The sequence below is a fragment of the Pseudorasbora parva genome, chromosome 12 (assembly GCF_024679245.1).
Source record: "Pseudorasbora parva isolate DD20220531a chromosome 12, ASM2467924v1, whole genome shotgun sequence".
In the NCBI taxonomy this organism is placed as follows: Eukaryota; Metazoa; Chordata; class Actinopteri; order Cypriniformes; family Gobionidae; genus Pseudorasbora; species Pseudorasbora parva.
In genome coordinates, this window is record NC_090183.1 from 30,935,281 (window position 1) to 30,958,621 (window position 23,341).

Below are 23,341 nucleotides of genomic sequence, written 5' to 3' on the forward strand. Positions count from 1 at the left end.
CTTTTCTGCAGATGCTTGCTTCTGGTTAGATTTAAACTGTCCGATGTGATTGACACTTAATTGAAACCTTAATCGTGGCGCAAACAAAACCTAAATCAACGCAGCCTGGGAAAATATTGCCACCTTGTAGCGTGATTCTCCCGTGCGAAAATGGCAGCGGGTCACAACAGGGGCAACTGCTGTGCAGATTAGCGCACCAATCACACCCACGCATGAGACCACAAACTTTTCCTGCTGTCAACAGATGCTTGTGTGTGAGATTCTGGTAAATAAACAGCCATTTCCTAATCAAAGAAAGAAAAAAACGACAGAGTACCGGTATCTGTGTAAACATTAGCAGGTGGTACATCAGTGCTAATTAGTGTTGTCACTGACGATAATTCACAAGAGTCTGCAAACAGCACTACAAGAGCACTATACAGTTTGATGGACCTCATCATTCACATAATGGAGCAAAAACACCTTCCGTCAGAATTTCTCATCAGGGCGCTCATTATTACGCAAATGGAATTTCGATGTAAATGGATAGATTATCTATCCAATTGTCACTCGATGACTTTAGAAAACGCACACTGATGTAAATGAGAACTGTGTTGGTATATGTCAGTTCAGTTTCCTTCTCCCAGGTGAAAGAAATCCTGCTATGAGTTCTCTATATAGATGTAGCTTTCAAGATAAGGAGGAAGATAAGGTGAAGAGAACGTTATTTTACAAAACCAAAAGAAAATAATCCAACTCAAGAAACAATGCAACCGTGTGCTAGAGCAGTCAACACCAGAAAGTGAGCTGAACAAACTAAGGGGCCGTTTACACAGCACCATTTTCAGTTGAAACCGGAAAACCGTTTATGTATTTTAGCTGTTCATGACAATGCCGTTTTGGCTGCTTGAAAACCCAAACTTTTGAAAATGGGTTTCATAGTGTAGTGGTTTAACACTTTCCACGCATGCCAGTGTAACCCCTACTGTTCGGACCGGGACTCAAACCCGGGTCCGCCGGCATGAGAGTCGGACGCTCTAACAAGGAGGCTAAAGGCTGCAACCTCTAGCGTCAATCGCTAGAGCGTGTCTTGAGGTCAGAGGAGTGAGGTTTACTTGCACAGCAACTACTACTAGCTGGCCTCTGTTACACTAGGATGACAAAACTTTGTGTATTTACTAGTTGCCATATCAGCACTATATAGAGAAAAAATAGCAAAAGTAAATTTCTTACTTAAAGGGGGGGTGAAACACTCAGTTTCAGTCAATCTCATGTCAATCTTGAGTACCTATAGAGTAGTATTGCATCCTTCATATCTCCGAAAAGTCTAGTTTTATCATATTTATAAAAGAAATATAGGCTGTACCGAGTCTTTCCGGAAAAAAACGAGCGGCTGGAGGCGTATCGTGTCGGCGGAGCTAAAGAATGTCCAGTGCGCATAAAGCGGTGACGTCCTCAAGCGTGGAGAAGAAAACGCTACCCTATATAAACCATGGCTATCAATCAGATTTAACTAATACAGATATGATCCAGAATCAGATCCGGAGGCTGAAATAAATTGAACAAGAGAAGCAACAACAGCAGGACGTCCGTCTCTGTGATATGTACTGTATTTAGTGGCCTGTAAACATTTGTGTGTCTTTACTCGCAGTTTATGAGGACATGATTCGGTTTATGGACTATTGTATGTTACTAAACCTTAGCAGTAGCAAGCAAAACGTTCTTGTTTTATTGCTGGGACCGCTCCGTCAAAAACACACTTCTTTGGTATGATTTGGTAAAGTCCTGTGACAGCAGTGACCGTGGAGATCCGCGATGTTGTGAAGCTTCCCGTCATTTCTGCGTTCAAATCAGTTCAAATGCAGCGCTGCCTTCCCGGAATGCTGTGCTGAAGCGCTGAAATTGCTTGATGAAAGGCCGCCGTTCGCCAGTTTCTGTGTTTACTAGTAGCATGCAAGCGCAACTCTGCCATCATTATTTTAAGCCCCGCCCACCGACTCTATACAAGATGTGATTGGCTTGACCAAAGTTTGGTTTTTACAGCTAAGAAGTTATTGAGAGTTTCTAAATTATACTCGCGGCAGATTAGATTTGCTGCCGCTAGGGTGCGTCTAGATTTCGAGGCTATGGATCTGTGTGAGCAAGGATCCTTTTTTGACAATGTTGTTGTCTGTCCATGAAAAATCTTTAATAAGTACCCTAAAGGCCAGTTCACACCGCACGGACAAACACCAACAAACGAGTTGGCCGTTGGATTTAAAATTTTATGAAAAGTAAATGTCATGTTCACACTGCCCCAACTGACAAGGACAAACTCAAGCACCCACAAAATTGTCGAGCACCCAATGAAAAAACAAGATATTCTCCATTAATTTTAACCAATAAAAGATGGTAGCTTTCAGACACTTGTTTTCTTGTTGTATAGTTAATTTGAGGCAGTTTCTATGGCATTAAATGCTGCATTGTTGTAACGTGAGAGTGCATTCATGTTACGAATCTTTTTGCTTGCAGGGGGATTTCTGTCACTATCGCACAAAACTTACTGGATGTCCACTTTCAAATATGGCTCTGCTCTCGCTCAGATTTCACACGTGCGTGCAGTGTGTTTTTGCGAATATCTCCTTGCTCTTTCTCTAGAATTGTCTCCTGATTTGTCCATAAACTTGCCATTTTCACTACATGGATAATTTACTAAGCACACAGTCTTTGCAAGGGACTTGCCTCATCGTAATTGCGACGCTTTGTGCCCAGGTCAGATTACATCAGAGTTTGTTTTGGTTTGTTGGAAAATCATACCACACTGCTCAGACATTCCACAACCCAACAAACGCAGATTGAACATGTTAAGTCAGGAGAAAATAAACCCAGACCAACACCAACAAACACCGACAGGGTATCACGCTAATCCGAAAAACTCCAGAAGACGTGTTTGTTGACTTTTGTCTGTGTGGTGTGAATTGGCCTTAAAGTGATAGTTCACCCAAAAAATTTAATTTGATGTTTATCTGCTTACCCCAGGGCATTCAAGATGTAGGCGTGTTTGTTTCTTTAGTAGAACATAGTGTTGTATTTGAGGTTCATTTTTTAAATATATAAATACTGTTCGGTTTCTCACACAAACCAATCGTTTTGTGTCTTAAGATATCAATGTATCGCCACAAGCTGCTGTGTTTAATATAGATTTGTATGTCCATGTTTTTTACTCTCATAGTGACTCTCATAGAAAACACCCTATTGACATGCATTATATGGCAACGTGTGGAGTTCAAAATCTTCATTTGCGTGCTACTAAAGAAACAAACACACCTAGATCTTGGATGCCTTGGGGGTAAGCAGATAAACATCACATTTTCATTTTTGGGTGAACTGTCCCTTTAAGGGCAATGTATACAGAGCAAACTAATGAACTAAATGTGGAACTGGTGTGAGAAATCGGTCAAAAAATTAAAAACCATGACAACAAATGAAAACATGCTTAGCAACTATGACAACAGAAGGAGATGGAAAATAATTCAGTACCAAAGTCCATGAAAACAAAACTGAAACAATAACACGTGACAATGGAAAAGGTTAATTTAATCTGTTTTTGTTTGTTTGCCTTTTAATATCATGAATGTCTTGGCACAAGACAAAGTCATGTTTATGTAATTTCCATATAGATTTATAAGGGTGATGCATTACTATGATATGACCTTTAGACTTTTTTGCATATGTGAATGGAACACTGCATAATGTTTTTCTGCTTGCGTTTTTTTTTTTTTTTTTCACTTTTTCTTTTTTTTTTTTAAATAGGTAACATTTTACAATAAGTTTCAGTTAGTTAATGCAGTGGTGCCTAACAAGTTACGAACAATACTTTTACTGCATTTAAATTTATACAAATGTATTTTTAACATTTCAAGTTGCATAAATGAATATGAATGTATTCTGAACAAATATGACTAATCATGAACAACAGTATATTTATAAATGAGCACAGACCTATGAAAGTGTTAATTTTACGAGAAGCATATAGAGTTGATCATAACTTTATTGTGCTACCTTCAAACATCAGTTTTTTCAGTAATATTTGACAAATTTTGTATTTCATTTAATCTAATGGCTAATAGTATTTTAAAGGCTATAAAAAATCAACAACTCATTATCTGCTTCCATTCCGCAACATTCTCATACTCTGGCTATGTGGGGCAGGTTTAGTGTCCCAGGACAGCATAGAATATAATGAAAACACCTAAACATAAGCAGTGTAACACTGTGCTCTGCAAGTGGGCAGCAATACTAAAAATCTGACCCCATCCGGGATTGAATCCATGGTGGTCCGAACACATATAAGTTGCCACATATAGAGATATATGGGCACACTCCCCAACTGTAACCTTTGCAGAAGGTCGCTGCTCAGTGGAAGGACATTGGAGACAGGAAGAGACAATAGTGCATGATACATTATGCACTGCATTTTATTCTGCTGTAGGACGTATACTGAATTTTAAAAATCCTTTGGGACAAAATGTTTATATTTTACTGCATTTAAAGGGATAGTCCACTCAAAAATGAAAATCCTGTGATAATTTACTCACCCTCATGCCATTCCAAACCTGTTTGAATTTCTTATGTGGGACACAACTTGTAAAGAATGTCAATAAGGACCATAAATGTTACATTATCATTATTCTTCAAAATATCTTATTTTGTGTTTAGCAGAAGAAATCAATGAGTAAATGATAAGACAGTTTTAATTTTTGGGTTTTATTTTATATATATTTTATTTTATTTATTTATTTATTTTACTCCTAATTTGTTTTAAGGGTACATAACACATAGTTTACATACACTCTTAAAAAGGCTGGGTTAAAAACAACCTAAGTTGGGTTAAAAATGAACAACCCCAGAAACAACCCCCTGGGTTTGTCCATTTCCAACCCAACTTGGGTTGATTTTAACCCAGCACTTTTCACAGTGTAACAGTTTCTGCCAATCTCATGTTAGTCGCGAGTACCTATAGAGTAGTATTGCATCCTTCATATCCCCAAAGAGTCTTTAGTTTTATCATATTATAAAAGATAGATACGCTGTACCTTTTCTTTATGAAAATAGCCGGACTCGTGGAGGGTATGCAGTGGATGGAGCTAGTGTTGTCACGATACCAAAATTATGACTTCGATACGATATCAGACTAAAATATCGATATATCGATACTAAATCGATACCACAGTAAAAAAATAAATAAATAAGATAAGATGCTTAATATGACAACAGAACTTGTTATTATTCATTGTTATTTATTACTAAAAATTCATGTGGCCAGCATGTTCCTTAGGGTTGGGCATCGTTTTGATTTGAACAATTATTGATCAATTGATCAATTACTATTAAAATTATCTCACAAATTTTTGCTATCTCAATGTATTTTTTACAATAGGGTAATTGTGTTGCAATAGCTTACACACAGCACAAGAAAGCTTGATTTCGAATGGTAAATTGAATTAAAAAAGACGAGTAAACAGTAATAAAATAAGAACAAATAAACAGATTACAAACAATAGCACAAATAAATGCAATAGAATAGAAGATACAAATTAAACAGACTGCTTTATTTTTTCAGGTAGGTCTAACATTCAGATAAGAAACTGAATTAAAAAAAATGCATAGTAATTACATTTAAAACAACATTGGATAATGTTCTTTGTAAAAAATTCAATAGCGTACAGATGAAACTATTAAAGTTACACAAGTTGATCAGTCAAGAGCAGTTGATCGTGTCTTTTTGTAGTTTGAATAACAAATGACTGCAGTCCCTTTAAGACTAACAGACACATGGATCCTGAACATTGTTCCTGTTACTCGTTCTTCCTGAACTGTTTGCGACTGTACTTACATTAATACTCTTCCAGATGTGCACTGATAATTCTTTGAGTGTATTTGACCAATAATAAGCTGGAAAAGGAAGCAAATGTTTGCACTTGTATCATGTCAGAGGCGGCTTTATTACGGTAGGCTATGTGTGTGTGCGCTTCAGATGTGGAGCACGAAATCTGCGGGGATTAGTAGAATTAATTTATGTGCAGTCCTGCGCGAAATTCAGACCGATCACTCACTAACACTAACACACTGTCATGAGGAAAAAGTCCAGCAGAACGCGCGTTCGCCCGCTTCGCCGTGCTCAGAGGTTAACCGGGCTGAGGGAGAATATGACGGTGTGTGTCAACTCGCTGACGGACAGAGAGGAGAGCGCAGCTGATATCGATACTGTAAAAACTGAGAATCGTATCGTTTCAGATATTCCAGTATCGATATATATCGAAATATCGATATTTTTGACAACACTAGATGGAGCTAAAGAGTCACAAGCACAAAACACATAATACATCATGGCATTATCCTTGGATAACATTCAATTCACTAAACGTTTGTGTTGTTTAGATTGCACTTACTCAGAGAAAACCGAGAAAACACAGACATTTTACGCAGTTTCACTCACCGCCTGCGGTTTTGACTCATGACCGGGAACAAACTAATGCTTGCAGAAGTCTGTTGCTGCTGCTGCTGCCAAAAAAAAAAACTGCATCCACTGTTTCCTTAATGCTTGGTTATTTGGAAAGCAGAGCAAGGTTATCCTTTTCTCACAACCATTAAACACACTTCTTTAGTGACTTCTTTTGTGGTCTAAAAACAAAATGGCAGTGCTGTCGACGGCTCCCGTAACCCAAACGAAGCTCGTTAATAGGCTCTTATGCTCATCCGGGAGAAATGCCCAGGAATTACCACCCTTTATGCAATCATACAGTGCCATATTTGGAAAAACATTCCGAAACTTGTCCGAATCCTGAAGGAGTATATTTGGCACAAAAATGTTTAGTCCCTTACGTCCAACTCGTTTTTAGTTTTTTAGGGGTTTTTTTGGGGCATGACAACTCTTGAACAGTGTAAATAAGTGAGAATACATGAAAAAGCATTAGACCCCTTTTTAATTTTAGCTCAATGCAATGACTAATGTTAATGTATACCTTAATGTAACTTTAAATTGTAAAAGGTTCAGGCTTGAGTATTATGTTGCATATCTACAGTGCTTGTGAGAATATGACAACCTGACTGTTCCCTAAGGAGAGATGAGATGTGGGTTTAAAGGCAGCCACCTAATCAGGGAATTTGGTCTCCGCAGTGGGATTTCTCATCATCATCTCTCTATCCCTCTCCCTCCTTCTCTGACAGGCCCCTGTGGAAAGGGAGATGTTGTAGAGCAGTGCGCTCTGCCTGACCAGACCCCAGCTGTGGTGCTCAGGCTGACGGAGGCTCTAGAGAGACTTGGTGAGTTTGCTCCTCCGCCTCACCTATCTAATTTAACTATTCAAAGAGAGTTAAACACTTGTCTAGCAAGGGGTGGGGGTGGGGGGAATGCTTCTAGGATTTTTTTTGAGTGAGTAATTATATATTTCCTTCTTCATAAATAAAATATAATATGCATAACAATCACACGTGTTAAATTAGTTAATTACATTGAAAAGTTGATATGGTAGTATGGTACTATGATAATACCATGTTGTGTTGGGCATATACAAATGGTGGTATCATGGTATTCTTTGAAGTACTTTGGAGTTTTTGTATAAATACCACAGGAAAGAAGTATATTATGTTCACAATGGCTGCATTTATTTGCTAGGCTGTATTATTGTGAAATATTATTCAGGTTAAAATAAATGCTTTTCTAATATCTAATGAGAGATAAGAAGAAATCTGTAGCTCATTTCTCCTTCTGTTGAATTTATGGTAAAGTTTTGGTTAGCAAACACATCAGCCTGACCTTTGATCTCTGTCCTGTTTTCAAGACTGGGAGAATGAGCCACTGTACCGGTCTGGCCAGACTTCCATTGGACCACCAGAAATACTTCAGGCTTTGGAAACAGGTCAGAATCATGAATGGTTTATTCTGTACATGCTAATCTCAGAATATCTATAAACTAGTATTTTCAGTCCCGTTTGATGGAACATCTAGTTATGAAACAAACATTATGGTTTACAGTTGAATTGATTATGTGACAAATCTTGATTAAATTAATTGATACATTTATCAGATATGAGATGTAAATGTTCTGTCTAGTGTGTTAAAAAAGGGAAATTAAAGAAAGACAATCTTAAGTATAAATTAAAAAATTAAAAAGTTTTTTGAGCATTGGAGTGTCTTCCTGTTTTCAGCAGTGTAGATCTAGGCCACTGCTGTTAAAGTTTGAAAAGTTTAGCTGAAGTTCTTATGTCGCACCACAAGGGAGTGCTCTGGCTCCGTACTTTTTTGGGGGGAGATGCTGCTTCCAAAAAAAACCTCTGCACTACTATTGGATTAGATGAAGCAAAATCATGCATAGTCACACATACACACACACCAGATCCTCTTCCCCTCTACTAAAATGATTAGGCAGAGCATGGATTTCCCATAGGAAAAAACTCCTTTTATCACATACTATTGTTGTTTCAGACTGAGACTTTTATTAAATTTTATGGAGAGACTTTGTTAGAGATTGTGCCTGTGCTTCATATGCCGCTGAAGTGTGGTCTAACAGAACCCCACATCCTGACACCATATAAAGCACGTGTGCGCACAGGTATTGGTAAAACCTTAGTGGTCACAACTTAAGCATCACAACCTTTTAAATAATTTCCAGTTTGACAATGTCACATGTGCACTAACATGACCCGGGTATGTTCATGTCAGTTTCTTTGGAGCACATCTGCACTCTTACGCTCACATGAACAAATCCATAAAGGGGCAAAGGGTCTTTCACGAGTTGATGCACAGATTTTAAAATATGTCTTCTGACACACAAGCACTCTCATGAGCTGAGGAACTATATGTTGAGGGAGGTTAGGGGGGATGTTGTCAGGTTGCGACTGGCTGACATGGATGTTCTCTGACAATCTGGTACGGCCAGCTTACAGTGGTGTAGGAAAGGTTAGCCTTTTTCATATCGACCTTCAGCATTTGTGCTTTCGCCCTTTAGGAATCCTTTAGTATATTTGAGGATATTCTTGTGTGCACTTCAAGTACAGTCGCTCATCAATATACAGGTTTAGATTGGATTTGGTCATTACACAACTCAGTTTCCTCTTCAGAGCTTTTTCATTTGCATGGATTTGGGGTAATTGTCATGTGATAGGGCCCACTTACAACTCTCAGAAAATTCAACTTTTGCTAAGCACACAAGTCTGTGACCACTTTTGAAAACCAAAGATTTGTTTAATGTGTTATTTAAATACTAAATTAATTTAAAAAACTATTATTTGAATACTAAAATTAGTTGACATAAGCGTTTAAATAAATATTTTATCATAAACATTTATACTGTAAATATAAATATATATTTGTATTTTTAATACATTTTATATATAATAACTATTTATTTGTATGCTATAGCTGCAAATAAGTACAACTGTCTATGAACACCTGTCTATCAGCTAGAATTCTGACCCTCAAAGACCTGTTAGTCTGCCTTTAAAATGTCCATCTCCACTCAAATACTTATTTTCCTCACTGTTTGTATATATATGTGTGTGTGTGTGTGTGCATGCGTGTATTTATGTATGTATAGAATTAAGAAAATAGCTAAATATAAGCCTTTTGATTTGCGGAGCTCATACTTTTAGAACGTGCAGCGTATGTTTGATGTATTTGATTGACGAGTATTAGACAGGTTTTTTTTAATATTCACCTTTTTTATTTTCCCTAACCCTTTGTAAATAGTTCCATTCACATCTAAGCATAAGTTTAACCTTTGCCTGGAACGAACACCATTAAGCCAACCGTGAAACGTTACAAAATGTATCCATCACCCATTTCCTGTCATTATATAACGGCTTAGTTACTCAATGTGGAAATACTCACACCATTGCATACACAGTCATAAGTGTTTTGGCAGATACGCACCACGGTTGCCATTTAAAAGCCCAGCCAAGAAGTGGGTAAGTCCAGTGGCCACAAAAGACCAGAGACAACATTACGTCACCCAGCTAGAGCCTCTGCTAACCAACCAGTGGATCAACAGTGTGTTGTCATGGAGATGGCAAGCCGTTTTAGCCACAAGGATACATATTTTAGAGAAACGAGAAAGAACGAGAGAGTAAAGGTTTCATGTAGGAGGTGGAGAGGAGCAGAGAGAGGAATGACTCATGATTCAGGTGTATCGAAGATCGACAAGTGTATATGCAGTAAATTCAGACTAATGGTCAAGGAGGATTGACAAACATTTGCATGTGCGTGAGAAATAGCATTTGGTGTACCGCAAAAGCATACAAGCATGAACACACACACTCACACACACAATCGACAGGAAAAGAAAACTGGTTCCAGCTCCAGTCTCCCTGGATACAGTGACAGGCACACGGAGAGCGTGGCTGACCCGTGCCCACTCGAAAACATGCCAACAGCCCTTATTCCCTTCTGTTTATTAATTTCGACATTCATCATGGTCCCATTTCTTGTCTTTTTCTTGCGTGAGAGAAGCTGAGCTCAGCAAAGCACAAATTAAAAACGCTGTTCTCATCTTCCGCACTTCCTGCTCTCCCATTGGCTGACAGTGATGTCATCCTGTCTCATATGCAATAGTCAATAACCTATTAGAGTCCAGCGTTTTACAGTCAGCTTGGGCAGTAAGGGGCTTCTGCCGCTTGAGCTCTTCCACACCCTTAGTTTTATTGGAGTCTTTTAGCGATTGTCTTGATTAATACGTCCTAAAGTTGTAAAGATTTCTGAGGGGAGATGGTTCAGTGCCCCCAGGGAACACTTTGTACTGCAGGTGGTGTTATAATAGTTTTTCATTGTAAATGATGCTGTTTTTTTCCCATGTTTGTAAATTCAGGCCATTTAAAGACCACAGAAATGTAATCATTTGTGCATATTAATTGTATATGGTATGTTTAGCATATGTAATGCATCACATGAAGATTCACCTTTACACTAAACATTAACACGTCCATTATCATTAAAGACTGGAGATGTATCAGCATGGCATTTCAGCAGTCTAACTGGAAATGTCCTCACCTTTCTGCAAGATTGCTTCTTTAGTTTTGTTTACGCTCACCTGCATAATCCATCCATGTCTTTTGTTCTGTCCAGCTTTTTCTCCTCTTTTCTGCAGATACAGCCTTGGAAATGATCACGAACAATGATGTCACCCCTTAATTGCTCTCTCTCTCTCTCTCTCTCTCTCTCTCTCTCTCTCTCTCTCTCTCTCTCTCTCTCTCTCTCTCTCTCTCTCTCTCTCTCTCTCTCTCTCTCTCTCTCTCTCTCTCTCTCTCTCTCTCTCTATCTATCTCTATCTCTCACTCACACACACTCACACACACACTCATACTTTTGGCCAGACTCCTCCCTTGTTCAGCATTTTTGGCTCCTAAAGTTTCCTGACATAGATGTTCTGATCGATTAATTTGCTGGGTTAGGGCCCATTCAGAAAGGATGTGTTCTTGCATTCATCTGCACTTTTTTTTTTTTAAATACTATTTTTAAATACTATTAAATACTATAAAATGTAAAAGTAGTTTATTATTATTATTATTATTATTATTATTATTATTATTATTATTATTGTTGTTGTTGTTGTTGTTGTTGTAGTATATGCGCGAGGTGTGTTTTTGTTGGACTTTTAAGATGCAGTGTCAAGTTAAAAGAGTTTAAACTGCCTTCAGGGGCACTTGCATTCTTTTCCATTCTGTTTTTATATGCTTTCTGTGTGCATAGATAGATGGATAGATAATTGGATGGATAGATTGAGAGATTTCCTCTGGGTTAGAAGATGGGTAGTTGGATGGATGGCTGGAAAGATGGATAGATAATTGGATCAACAGATGGATGGATGAATGAATGATTGGATGGATGGATGGATGGATGGATGGATGGATGGATGGATGGATGGATGGATGGATGGATGGATGGATGATGATGTGGATGGATGGATAGCTTAATAGATACTTGGATGGATAGTTGAATAGATACTTGGATAGATAGATGAGTGAATGGATGGATGGACGGACGGACGGACGGACGGACGGACGGACGGACGGACGGACGGACGGACGGACGGACGGACGGACGGACAGATAGATAGATAGATAGATAGATAGATAGATAGATAGATAGATAGATAGATAGATAGATAGATAGATAGATAGATAGATAGATAGATAGATAGATAGATAGATAGATAGATAGATAGATAGATAGATAGATAATTGGATAGCTGAAAAGATAGTTGGATGGATGAATGGATTGAAGAATAGATGGATGGATTTCAAAAAATCAAGGAAATGATCCATGATATGACCTTTTTAAAACCAAATGCCCTCAATGACGGTCATGTTATATAACTGGCAAAGATTTCTTCTGCAGTGTAATGCCACAATTGTATCATGATTTTTCCACTCTCTCTCATTTCTCCCCTCTTCTGAACTACTCCTTTTCATTCGCTCATTTCTTCTCCCTTTTCATGTCCTCCTCGAAGCCTTGATTGGATGGGGACACATAATGCAGAGTGCCAAACCAGAGCAAATTAAATTTTGAGTTAACAGCATCTTAAACTGAATAACAAAATATTAGTGGCTCCGTCTCCTATCTTTCTCTTTCTTGTTTTTCTTTCTTGTTTTTCTTTCTTGCTTTATTTCTTCGTATTGCTCCATTTACTTATTTGTTTTTCTTTATTTTGGTCCTTTTAATAATTGTAGACTTTTGTCATCTATTATCTGTGTTCAAAGCACATTATCTTATCAGCCGCCAAGTAATTTTATATAATTAAGATTGATTCTTTTGAATCCTTTGCCATCTTTTCACTTTATTAGATTAGAGTTGTTTAATGACCTGCAGCTTTAATCAGTGCGATGTTTCGTCTGTTTATAATGAGGCTTACTGTATTCTGTAGGTCAGTGTCTGTTGATTGCTTTGAGTCTGTGCTTGTCCCTCTTCTCTGTGAACTGGCTTTTTTTGTCTAGAGATGTTTACATGACAATCTCCTCGTCATTTTTCACACTCATCACCTTTTCTCCACTCTTGGTCATGCATGCTCGCACATACACAACTGGACGCTCGCCGCACTGCCCCAACCCAGAGGGTAAACAGTGGCGCTCCACAGGCGTCATCAACTGTACTGTTGCACTGACTGTACTGGCATTTGTGAGTATATACACAAGGAAAATGGCAGATATATTGACAAAATGAGAGAGATGTTTTCGTAGTCTGTATCCCTGGTTTCAGGAATCACTGTTGAATCACTGTTAAATCACTGTTAAATAACAGATTATTTTCATCCTACTAAGAGAAACAACGCAAGTTGACATTTAGTCACTGGTTTGATTTACTGACAGACAGACAAAGAACATCTGACTATACATGAATCATTACATTTCAGATCAGGTATTAGAAATAACACAGTTACATGTCGCATTACTGTCGAATCCAGGCACTTTACAATATTTTGTAATCCTCAACGGGATGTTTATTGCTTGTAACCTTTATTTATTTATTTATTTATTTATATAGCACGTATCACAGATACAATCACAAAGAGCTTTACAAAGTACATACAATTTAACAAACCTAAAAGCTTGTCTAAATAAAAGTGTCTTCAGCTGCTTTTTAAAATGATCAACAGATTCTGCCACAGGCAACGCGGGGGACAGATCGTTCCATAATTTAGAGGCAATTGCCTGAAACGACTAGCCTGACGGGGTCATACTCAATTCTAGTCAGAATATGAGTCTGAAACTGCTCCATTGGGCTGTGATTATGAGGCGTGTTTCAACCGAACCTGGAAAGAGCTCAATTGGATAGACCTACAACCAATCAGAGCAATGAAGCGACGCATTACGCTAGTTGCCAAATGTCAACAGAGAGCTCAACTGTACTGTGTTGCCAAGTCCGCGCTTTTTCCCACAGGTTGTTTTCTATGTCCGCGGGTTGAAGAGATTATTATAGTGATATATAGACCCATGAGTGCGAATTTAAGCAGGCAACCTTGCCAAAATAACACACATTTTACCCCCCAAACACAATTTTTTTCCCGGAGAACCCCCCAAGAAGGTATTGTTTTGTGCTAGTAGTTGGCGGGTTTTATTGTAAAAACTTGGCAACCCTGTCTGCACGCGCTCTGGAATAAACAATCTTTGCCGGTGTTGTAAAAAAATACAAGAATTAAATGATACATAGATACTTACCCAACATGAACATCATTTTTGAGAAAAATAGTGAAGGTGAATGCATATACAAACAAGCTCTCCATTTAGGATTCGAACAAATATAATCCAAGGCCCTTTTATGACGTGCATAATTACGTTACTGTTGATCATCTGTCCGTCATCGTCCAAAGCCCGTCCTGATGATTTTATTGGTCCGAACAGTTTCTGTTCGGGGATAATTACTCCTCTATGGATCAAGGCCAGACCGAACCGCCCGACCTAAAAACCCCTGGGCGGGGCTAAGTTCGGCTGGCATCCAGGCTATGAAAAGACCGGTCTCCCCAAGTTTTAAGACGAGTTTTGGGGACACTCGGGAAATTTTGGCCTGAGGAATGAAGAATTCTAGGAGAAGAGTACGGGTCTGTGATATATTGGGGGGGTCTGACCATGTAGTTCTCTGAAAATTAAAACTAAAATTGTATTATCAATTCTGTATTTAACAGGAAGCCAATGTAATGTAAATAAAATTGGAGTGATGTGCGCCCTTCTGTTGGTTCCTGTTAAAAGCCTGGCTGCAGCATTTTACACCATTTGAAGACGACTCAGAGAAGATTTGTTAAAGCAAGTAAAAAGAGAATTACAATAAACGTGAAGAAATGAAAGCATGAATATCAACTCCATGTTAGCTTTGGGTAGCAAAGTCCTCAGTTTAGAAATATTTCTCAATTATTGGTAGCTCGATCTGGTTTAACACTAGGCCTATGTTAGGCTTAGGCTAAACTGGCAGTGATGAAGTAAGCGTTGATCTTCTTCTGCAGAGGCGGTGTTTGCCTCCCTTTGATGTCAAAGAACTCCATTATGAAAAACCTGTCGTTTGCTGGGCCTGGTGTCAATAAAAGCTTTTATTGGACTAACATTGTTTTCAGTTCTGAAACTTAAAGGGTATTCTTATGGTGTGATGACCTCTTATATGTCAAAAGCACAAGAAAATTTGTATTTCTCAGTTCATGACCCCTTTACAACTTTTAGTATTTTGATAGACCTGGTCACCATCCACTTTCATTGTATTGAAGAGAGCAGCTCAAATGTTCCACCGTTTAAGTTCTTCAGAATAAAATGTAAATGAATAAGGTCTTCATCATTATAAAACATATTCACAAAATCTATTATAAATACTGACTGCAACTGTCATTCTCTGATGATAGAATCACAGCGCTGGTTGTTTTTGGAGTCTGTGAGTCAGGTCAGGAGGATGGGGAATGAGTTCAGTTTTAAGAGAAATATGGCCGGGTCCACGGTGGGTCTTGTGGTCACACAGGAATGAGGGCTGTCATCTCTGAAGCTATTTTCCCCTCCTTGTCCCTAAAGGTTGCACTTTACTGGAACAGCTCTCTTCATCACTCCAATGAACACACTGCATCAAAGCTAACAATAATATAGCATGCTATAGTTGTAGCTAAAACATCTCCCAGAGGCACACAAAAACATATATAGCCATTCATAAAACACTGAATTGCTGAACCGCTTTCTGTGTCAAAAGAGATCAACTGAGCAGGCATTTGTACTAGCGTTGTAGCTGCCAGGTGTCATCTGTGTTTTCTGTTACTATTTTTTCATGTGTTCATTCCTGTGTGCCTTGGTTGCCCTTGTGCGTGCTCATTTTCCCCATTGTGTTCACCTGTGTCTCTCTTAGCTCCAATGTTTGGTTAATTTATGCTAGCATCAGGTGTATTGGAATTATTGTAAATACGAGTTTCCTAAAAAATTGTATATGAACGCCCTCTCTATACTGTAAATCCTAATCCTTTAAATCTGTAACATACTTAATTGGTTTGAGTAGGACAAACTTAAATTAAACAAATTAGTAGTTATGAGTATTTAGATATTTTTTCTTTCGAGTTCACAGCACTGGCATATTTTAAGTAAACTGAACTGTTTCACTGTTTTGAGTTTAAACTTGTTTCCTTTCATTTAGACTAAATTAAGTTTAAATGAAACTGGGCTGGGATTTTTTATTTCCCAGCATACTTTGCCCATGGCACACAAAAGGAAGATTAAATGTTAAAATTAAGTGTTATATAATGTTATATAATTTTGTTGCTTTGGTATGCTAATTTAGAAGAGTTTCTGTTAATGTGGGTTTTTGGAGAGTTACCATCATGGTGACAAGTGGCGCATACTGCTTGGAGAGCAGGTAGGTTAATCATTTTAAGTTGCTGTTCTCATTCAGTAAGTGGTATGCCATGCTTTTATTAACATCTTAGCAAATTATCAAGTTGGCATTTTCTGAATTAGTTTGTTATAGCTAGCAAAAATAGAGATAACCTGATAATTTTTGGTGTATTCAAATATTTCAAGTTAAGAACCATAAAATGTGAGTTCAAAATAAACAAATTGAGTTTCGTAACTTAAAATAAATACTCATTAAACTTTTTTAAGTTCTAACTACTTAATAGCGTTTACAGTTAATTAAATACCTTGTAAAAAAGTACAAAAATTGATTTGCAAGAATTAAATTAGTCGTATTAGCAAAGACATAGCCCCCAGAGAGCTGTACACAGTCCGCCATGTTTATCTCCTCGCTGGTGCATTTAAAAGCAGCATTCAAGTAAAAAATGTGTTCTTAATAAAGCTTCTAAAGTTCATTCAGTCAAGAGCAGCGAGTGATTTTTTTGTTTATCTTTTATTGTTTGGTTCATATTAACAGCATATATAGCTGTAGGTACAGTATATTACACTGCTTTTACTTTAGTAATGTTACACAGATCTAATATACACAGAGGATTTCTGCATAAGTTATCGTGTTATCGTGATCATAGTTTAATATAGCCTACTCACAGATGCACCAACACCCACCTCTCTGTGCGCATTGCGTTGAGTGTGTGCTCAAGTTGAAAAAGTTGAGAGTTATATGGTTTTAAATGCATGAAGATTACAATATTTCAGGATTATGAAGAACTGCAATGTCACATGAGCGTGTCCGCCATAGAAATGATAATAAAAGCCAAACAGATGTATCATGTTTCAGTTTTAATTTGCTGTTCACTGGTTTTCACAAGCTGTGAAGGCTCTGCCCTTTGGGGTGTGGAGCAGCTCATTTGTATTTAAAGGAGACACAAAACAAGTACTTTTTTTTCTCAAACCCCAAAATTGGCATTTTCAAAATGATATATTAAGTTATCTGTTAGGAATTTTTATCTGAAACTTCACAGACACTCTGGGGACACCTGAGGCATGTATTACATCTTGTAAAAAGGGGCATAATAGGTGCCCTTTAAAATTGGGAATATCATAACGCAATAAATTTGATGTAACAGACTAGCTGGCACTTAGCCCAACTTATTCTGGGTTACAGTGTAGTTGTATTTACCACTGGGAAGCTTGGGGATAATTTACCCAAATGCCATAAACTTTAAACATGGCGCAGGGGAGAATGATTGCTGCTGTGACTGATATTCTTATTTATTATTATTTTTCCACAACAAATACATTTCATAAATTAATATTTAATAAAATCATTATAATTGACCAAAAGCAGCAACTTTTAAAGGGGGGGTGAAACACTCAGTTTCAGTCAATCTCATGTCAATCTTGAGTACCTATAGAGTAGTATTGCATCTTTCATATCTCAGAAAAGTCTTTAGTTTTATTATATTTATAAAAGAAATATGGGCTGTACCGAGTCTTTCCGGAAAAAAACGAGCGCCTGGGGGTGTATCGTGTAGGCGGAGCTAAAGAATGACGAATGCACAAAGCGGTGACGTCCTCAAGTGTGTATCGATCTCAGCTAATAGATATGATCCAGAATCATTCGGAGGCTGAAATAAATTGAACAGGAGAAACAGCAACAGCAGGATGTCCGTCTCTGTGGTATGGACTGTATTTAGTGGCCTGTCAACATTTGTGTGTCTTTACTCGTTTATGAGGTTTATGAGGACATGATTTGGTTTATAAACGATTGTATGCGACTAAGCACAGTAGCAAGTAGTGGCAAGTAGACAGTAGCAAGCAAAACCGTTTTGCACGTCAGACTAGTGTAACATTATGCATAGAACAGCAATGAAGTCCGTTAGCGCATTTAAATGACGAAGCACGCGATCGTGTCATTTTCTGATGTTTACTCACGTGACGATAAGCAACAGTAAAGACATTTGAAGCAGTTTTACTCACCGGCTGCTTCCAAAGCACGACCAAACCTTTATCTCTGGGACGGCTCCGTCAAAAACACACTTCTTGGAGTGTGGAGATCCACTTTGCGATGCGACTGAAGCGATGTTGTGAATTTTCCCGTCATTTCTGCGTTCAAATCGGTTCAAATGCAGTGCTGCCTTCCCGGAATGCTGTGCTGAAGCGTTGAAGTCGCTTAATAATGAAGTGGAGCGCGGCGGGGACTATAACCGACATAAGTGTTCACGGACGACTGGATCTGCAGCTTGAGAGCAGTGTTTATGGGCGTGCATTTCCTCTCTCGCTCTAGTCACGCGCGCGCGCACCCTACCGGGAGAAGAGCCCATACGGCCCATACAAGGACCTTCCGGTCTATTAACGTCAAGTCGAGCCATACTCGAAAAAAACTCTCCGAAACTTGTGAGACACCGGAAGGAGTATTTTTATCAAACGTCCAACATTAGTTTTTAAAACTTTGTCTATGTTTAGGGTGGGAATCCAAGTCTTTAACAGTGTAAAAAGCTCAGTATGCATGAAACAGCATTTCACCCCCTTTAATGAATTGTTTTATGATTGGGGAAAGTTACTGTCTTAGAAAGTAACTAATTGCATTGCTTGGTTAACTTTTTAAGAAAAGTAGTGCGTTACGTTACTGTATTACTTTTTTCTCAGCTGGGCTTATTTTTTTTTATAACAAAAAAGTTATATTTTTTGGTCAAATGTAATGGCCCTTTCACACTACAAAATTTAAATAATAAGCCTCAGGCCGAAAGAAATGCAAGTTGTGCAGATACAGTAGAGGACGTGTCATGGCAAATTTGCAGTTGCAATTGTCTTCAAGGTCTCAGGAAGGTAAACTTTATTGTAAGAACAACAAAGTGAGACGCCAGCTGAACATCTGACCATCACATTCTCAGCTCACACATCTCACTACCGTTAACTCATGATTTCATTGCAGGTGCATTGCTCCTTACACTCTTTGCCACAGTTGTTCCATTCATAAACGTATAACCTTCTCTGTAATGGTGGCCGACTGCCACTTGTTTTTCTTTCTCATCCAATAGGCATTATTCTATGTATCTTTTCTTGATAGTCACCTCATATTTTTTCCACAATTACATACAAACAACATTTTCTTCTAAGGCTGGGCAAAATTATTACTGGTTTGACATTAATTATGACCATACTGACTCATCCTACACAACAAGAAATCGTCCGTTGTTAGCCCTTCTTTTATTTTATTTTTTTGTCTTTTGTCTACTAAAGATAAAAAAAAATTCAAACAAACCTTTCAGCTGTGCTGCCATTCTGGATTTAGTTCACCAATTAGTTCACCAGGTCTGAAATAATTTTTGCTCATGGTTTTACTGAATCATCGACGGTCAGCAGCATGTACATTGGTCAATTAAATTCGATTGGAATTAAATTTGAATTAAATTATTGGAGGTTTGCATAGTATTCTGATTTTGCATTTCACTGATTTTATTCATTTGAGGAACACCTAATCTTTTTGTGCAAGTGAGATTAGTAAAAACATGCTCACGTATAGTCTAGAACTGCAAGAACCATCATTGCCAATGTCTCTGCACTTACTCATGGTTTTTCTCAAAATTGGGACGAGAGCTGTTCGTCAATAAATGGGAAAACAAAGTAGATTGTGTTATTTATATGAAAAAGTAACATATTTTGTTGTAATTTTTAAATGTGTAACTTACTTGAAAAAAATGATATGATTACGCAACTTGTAATGCTTTACCCCAACACTGATTATGAGCATTTGAAAGCTTGATTAATAAACTTAATTAAATAAACTGAGTTAGACCAATGTTTATTTGGGGTAATATATTAGTTGATTTAATCTGGTTTCAGTCTGGTTAATTAAACTGTGAGAGTAACTGACCATTTGGGTTTTTGGATACCCTCCATGTACAAAGGCCATAAATGCCCCGATGCATGTCCTCTGTGAGCCTTGTGTCTGAATGCCTTTCCCTGTTTGCACCCGTAAATACCTTAAACAAAAGCCTCTGGGACTCTCGTGTTGCTCAGAGAGTGGCTGGTGACAGGAAGATAGAGGAGGCGACGGAGAAATTGAAGCGAGGGATCAAGGGTAGTGCTGGTTGAACACATAACATGGACCAGATTTCAACTCTAAGGGTTAAAGTAGGCTTAGTAGAGCATACATTTGTGGATTGACCTACAGAATGCTTTGACATGGTGTGAGTGTATATTTGCTTGGCTTTTATGTGCACATGCAAAGGCAGAAAGCGCCTGGACAGGGTCAGGTATTCTTTTTCTATATACTCTTCCAGTCCAGACTGGCACCAAGGGTGTGTAATTCTGGTTAAGTGTCAAGAATATCATAGGGGAGTGGGAGTTATCACTGCTGGGAGTGTATTGTTAGACCCAGGCATTTTGCATTGAAATTTGAATTTTGAAATTTGTTGAATGGGATTTAAATGTGATTAAAAGTTTTAAAGGTATAGCTCACCTAAAAAAATATCTTCTGTAGAACAGAGATATTTTGCAGAATGTGAAGAAACAAATGCATACAGGTTTGGAAGGATATGATAGTGAGCAAATGATCATAAAATGTTCAATTTTGGGTGAACTACCCCTTTAAATTGAGTACTGCAATATCATTGGTAGCTTTAGTTTATTGTGCGTGCTGATTCCATGTGAGCCTAATTATTAGCTTGTTTTCTCGAACTAGATCTTATCTTGATCACTAAAAAGGACATGGATAGTAGAGCAGAGTGAACTGCCTATTTTGTATTCATGATCGCAGTTTTAAAAATGTTGGTTCATATGAGGAGATCACAGTATGGCGTCTAAGCCATGCAGGAAACACTTTGATGTGTGGGTGAAAATGCAAGTGAGTCAAGTGGAGAGAAAAGGAAAAATGGGAAAATCCAGATCCATTTCTGTCACGGTGTGGGAGCTTCAAACATAAAATCACAATGTGGCGCAGAGTCAAACATTCTGTATGCATATGCACACCGACCGTGATTCCCACTGTGAGAAATCTGATTACGTTCTCTGAAAACCTTAGATGTAATGCAGTGAAGCCACTCATTCTGTGTTATTAAAATTAAGTACTTTTATTGATGTTGTGTTTTTTCCAAGCTCAAGTTATCTTTATGAAAAAAGTCATGTGGCTATAGTCGTATATACCCGAATATAAGACGACCCCCCATTTTTCAGACTAATTTTGAGGCAAAAAGAGATTTTTGCGGAAGATATCTAGTTTTCCACAGAAAATAATTTTATTTGAAAATTCTACTGATAATTCATTGGGGGGAAAAAAAAAATAATAATAATAAATATATATATATTAATAATATATATATATATATATATATATATATATATATATATATATATATATATATATATATATATATATATATATATATATATATATATATATATATATATATATATATATATATATATATATATATACATACATACACCATTCATTACAGGGCTCGACATTAAGCATGTTCATGTGCTTGTCCTTCGGATAAGAAAATCGGTCATTCACTTGTCCGGAAAAAAGTTTTATTTTTTTTAATTTTATTTTTGTGTTGTAAATATAATTTATTCTGAAGCAATATTCTCACCATTGTTCAATCAGCTTTGGCATATAAAGCTTTGGCATTTTTTTAAAGGGCATTTTTAACCCTAATCTTATATTCTTAAATTTGATCTATACATTTAATTAAAATAAGACAATGGTTGTTACCAATCAAATTAAATAATTTGCACTGAAATATGTAAGTGTAAATGTAAATAACTGCATGAAATAATGTTATGAGATTTGTATTTATGGATAAATAAGAAATTTTAGAAAGTATGTTTAAACATGAAACTAAACCACCACTGGCAGCAGGTGAATCTTAATGACTGAGTCATTCATTCAAACGATTCATTCAAACGGCTTTTCATTCAAGATCGAGGCAGTCCTTGAACAGGTTATTGAATCTTTGTTTTAACCGATTAATTTAAACACCGAATCATTCAGTAACGCGCACCTTGTTGCTGTGAGACGGGTTATGGTTCTGCTGTTTGGAACTTTGTTGCTTAGAATCTTTGTTTGCAACTATTTTCACTGCTGAAATAGAACAAAAAACACTCACTCCTGCATCTAAAATGTAAGTGACTTAATGTTAATTTGTTTATGGATCTCTCATATGAAATCGAGAATGAATCGTTTCATTTTCAGTCGTGATGGTAGGAAAGACTCTTTTGGTTGAGTGATGTTGTTTTATTGTATCATAGAGCATGTTATAAATTTAAAAACGTAACATTTTGAATGTTTACCGCAGTTTATCTGTGTGAACAGCGCTCCTGTTGTGATTTCTCCTCAAAAGGCTGCGCGAGCATCAGCAGCACGACCTTGTTATCGTAAGTTTAATAGATATGTGATTTTGTCTATATCGCGAATATAAGACCCTCCCCCCATTTTTCAGCCTATTTTTAGGACACAAAACTTTGTCTTATATTCGTGTATATACAGTACGCGAGACGCCAATGACCATTACAGTAAGTTAATTAAATAAGTTATCAACGTTTAATATTTTTTCCTAATTTATTTTATTCGGTTTGCCAATGCTAATACCTGTAATGATCAATTTTGCATTATTAAAACTGTGGAATGATAGTTTCTCCTTTCCACACCCAAACAAATCTGGGCTGGGATAGTGTTTTGAAATAAAACTGATAATGGCTGAGGTACATTTAGAGAATTAGTTATCTTTTTAAATTGTGATATTGTAAATAGTTTTAGAACTTGAGCTTGCAAAGCTACTCAGTCAGATTTTTAAACTGCAGTTCTGGATGACTCTCTGAAATGAATGTCAGCAGACATCTTGGTGTTATTTACAACAGGCCAAACAGCAGGCTAATATGATGCAAAAAAATAAAATAAAAAAATAACTAGAATAGCCCCCTGACAAAAAGGAATTGTAAAGAACCAATCAGCTGCAAAGAACCAGAGCAAACACATACTAATTCCATCTCTATTCTTCATGGAGCTAATGTA

General features: G+C 37.4%; 1 protein-coding gene across 1 annotated transcript in view; it reads left to right on the plus strand.

Annotated features, from left to right (window-relative positions):
- Positions 1-23,341, plus strand: part of pik3r3b (phosphoinositide-3-kinase, regulatory subunit 3b (gamma)) — a 216,198-nt gene that overhangs the window by 73,858 nt on the left and 118,999 nt on the right. The window contains 2 exon segments of the mRNA XM_067459846.1: positions 7,189-7,284; positions 7,803-7,880. Of these exon segments, the coding sequence (XP_067315947.1) occupies positions 7,189-7,284; positions 7,803-7,880 (174 nt within the window).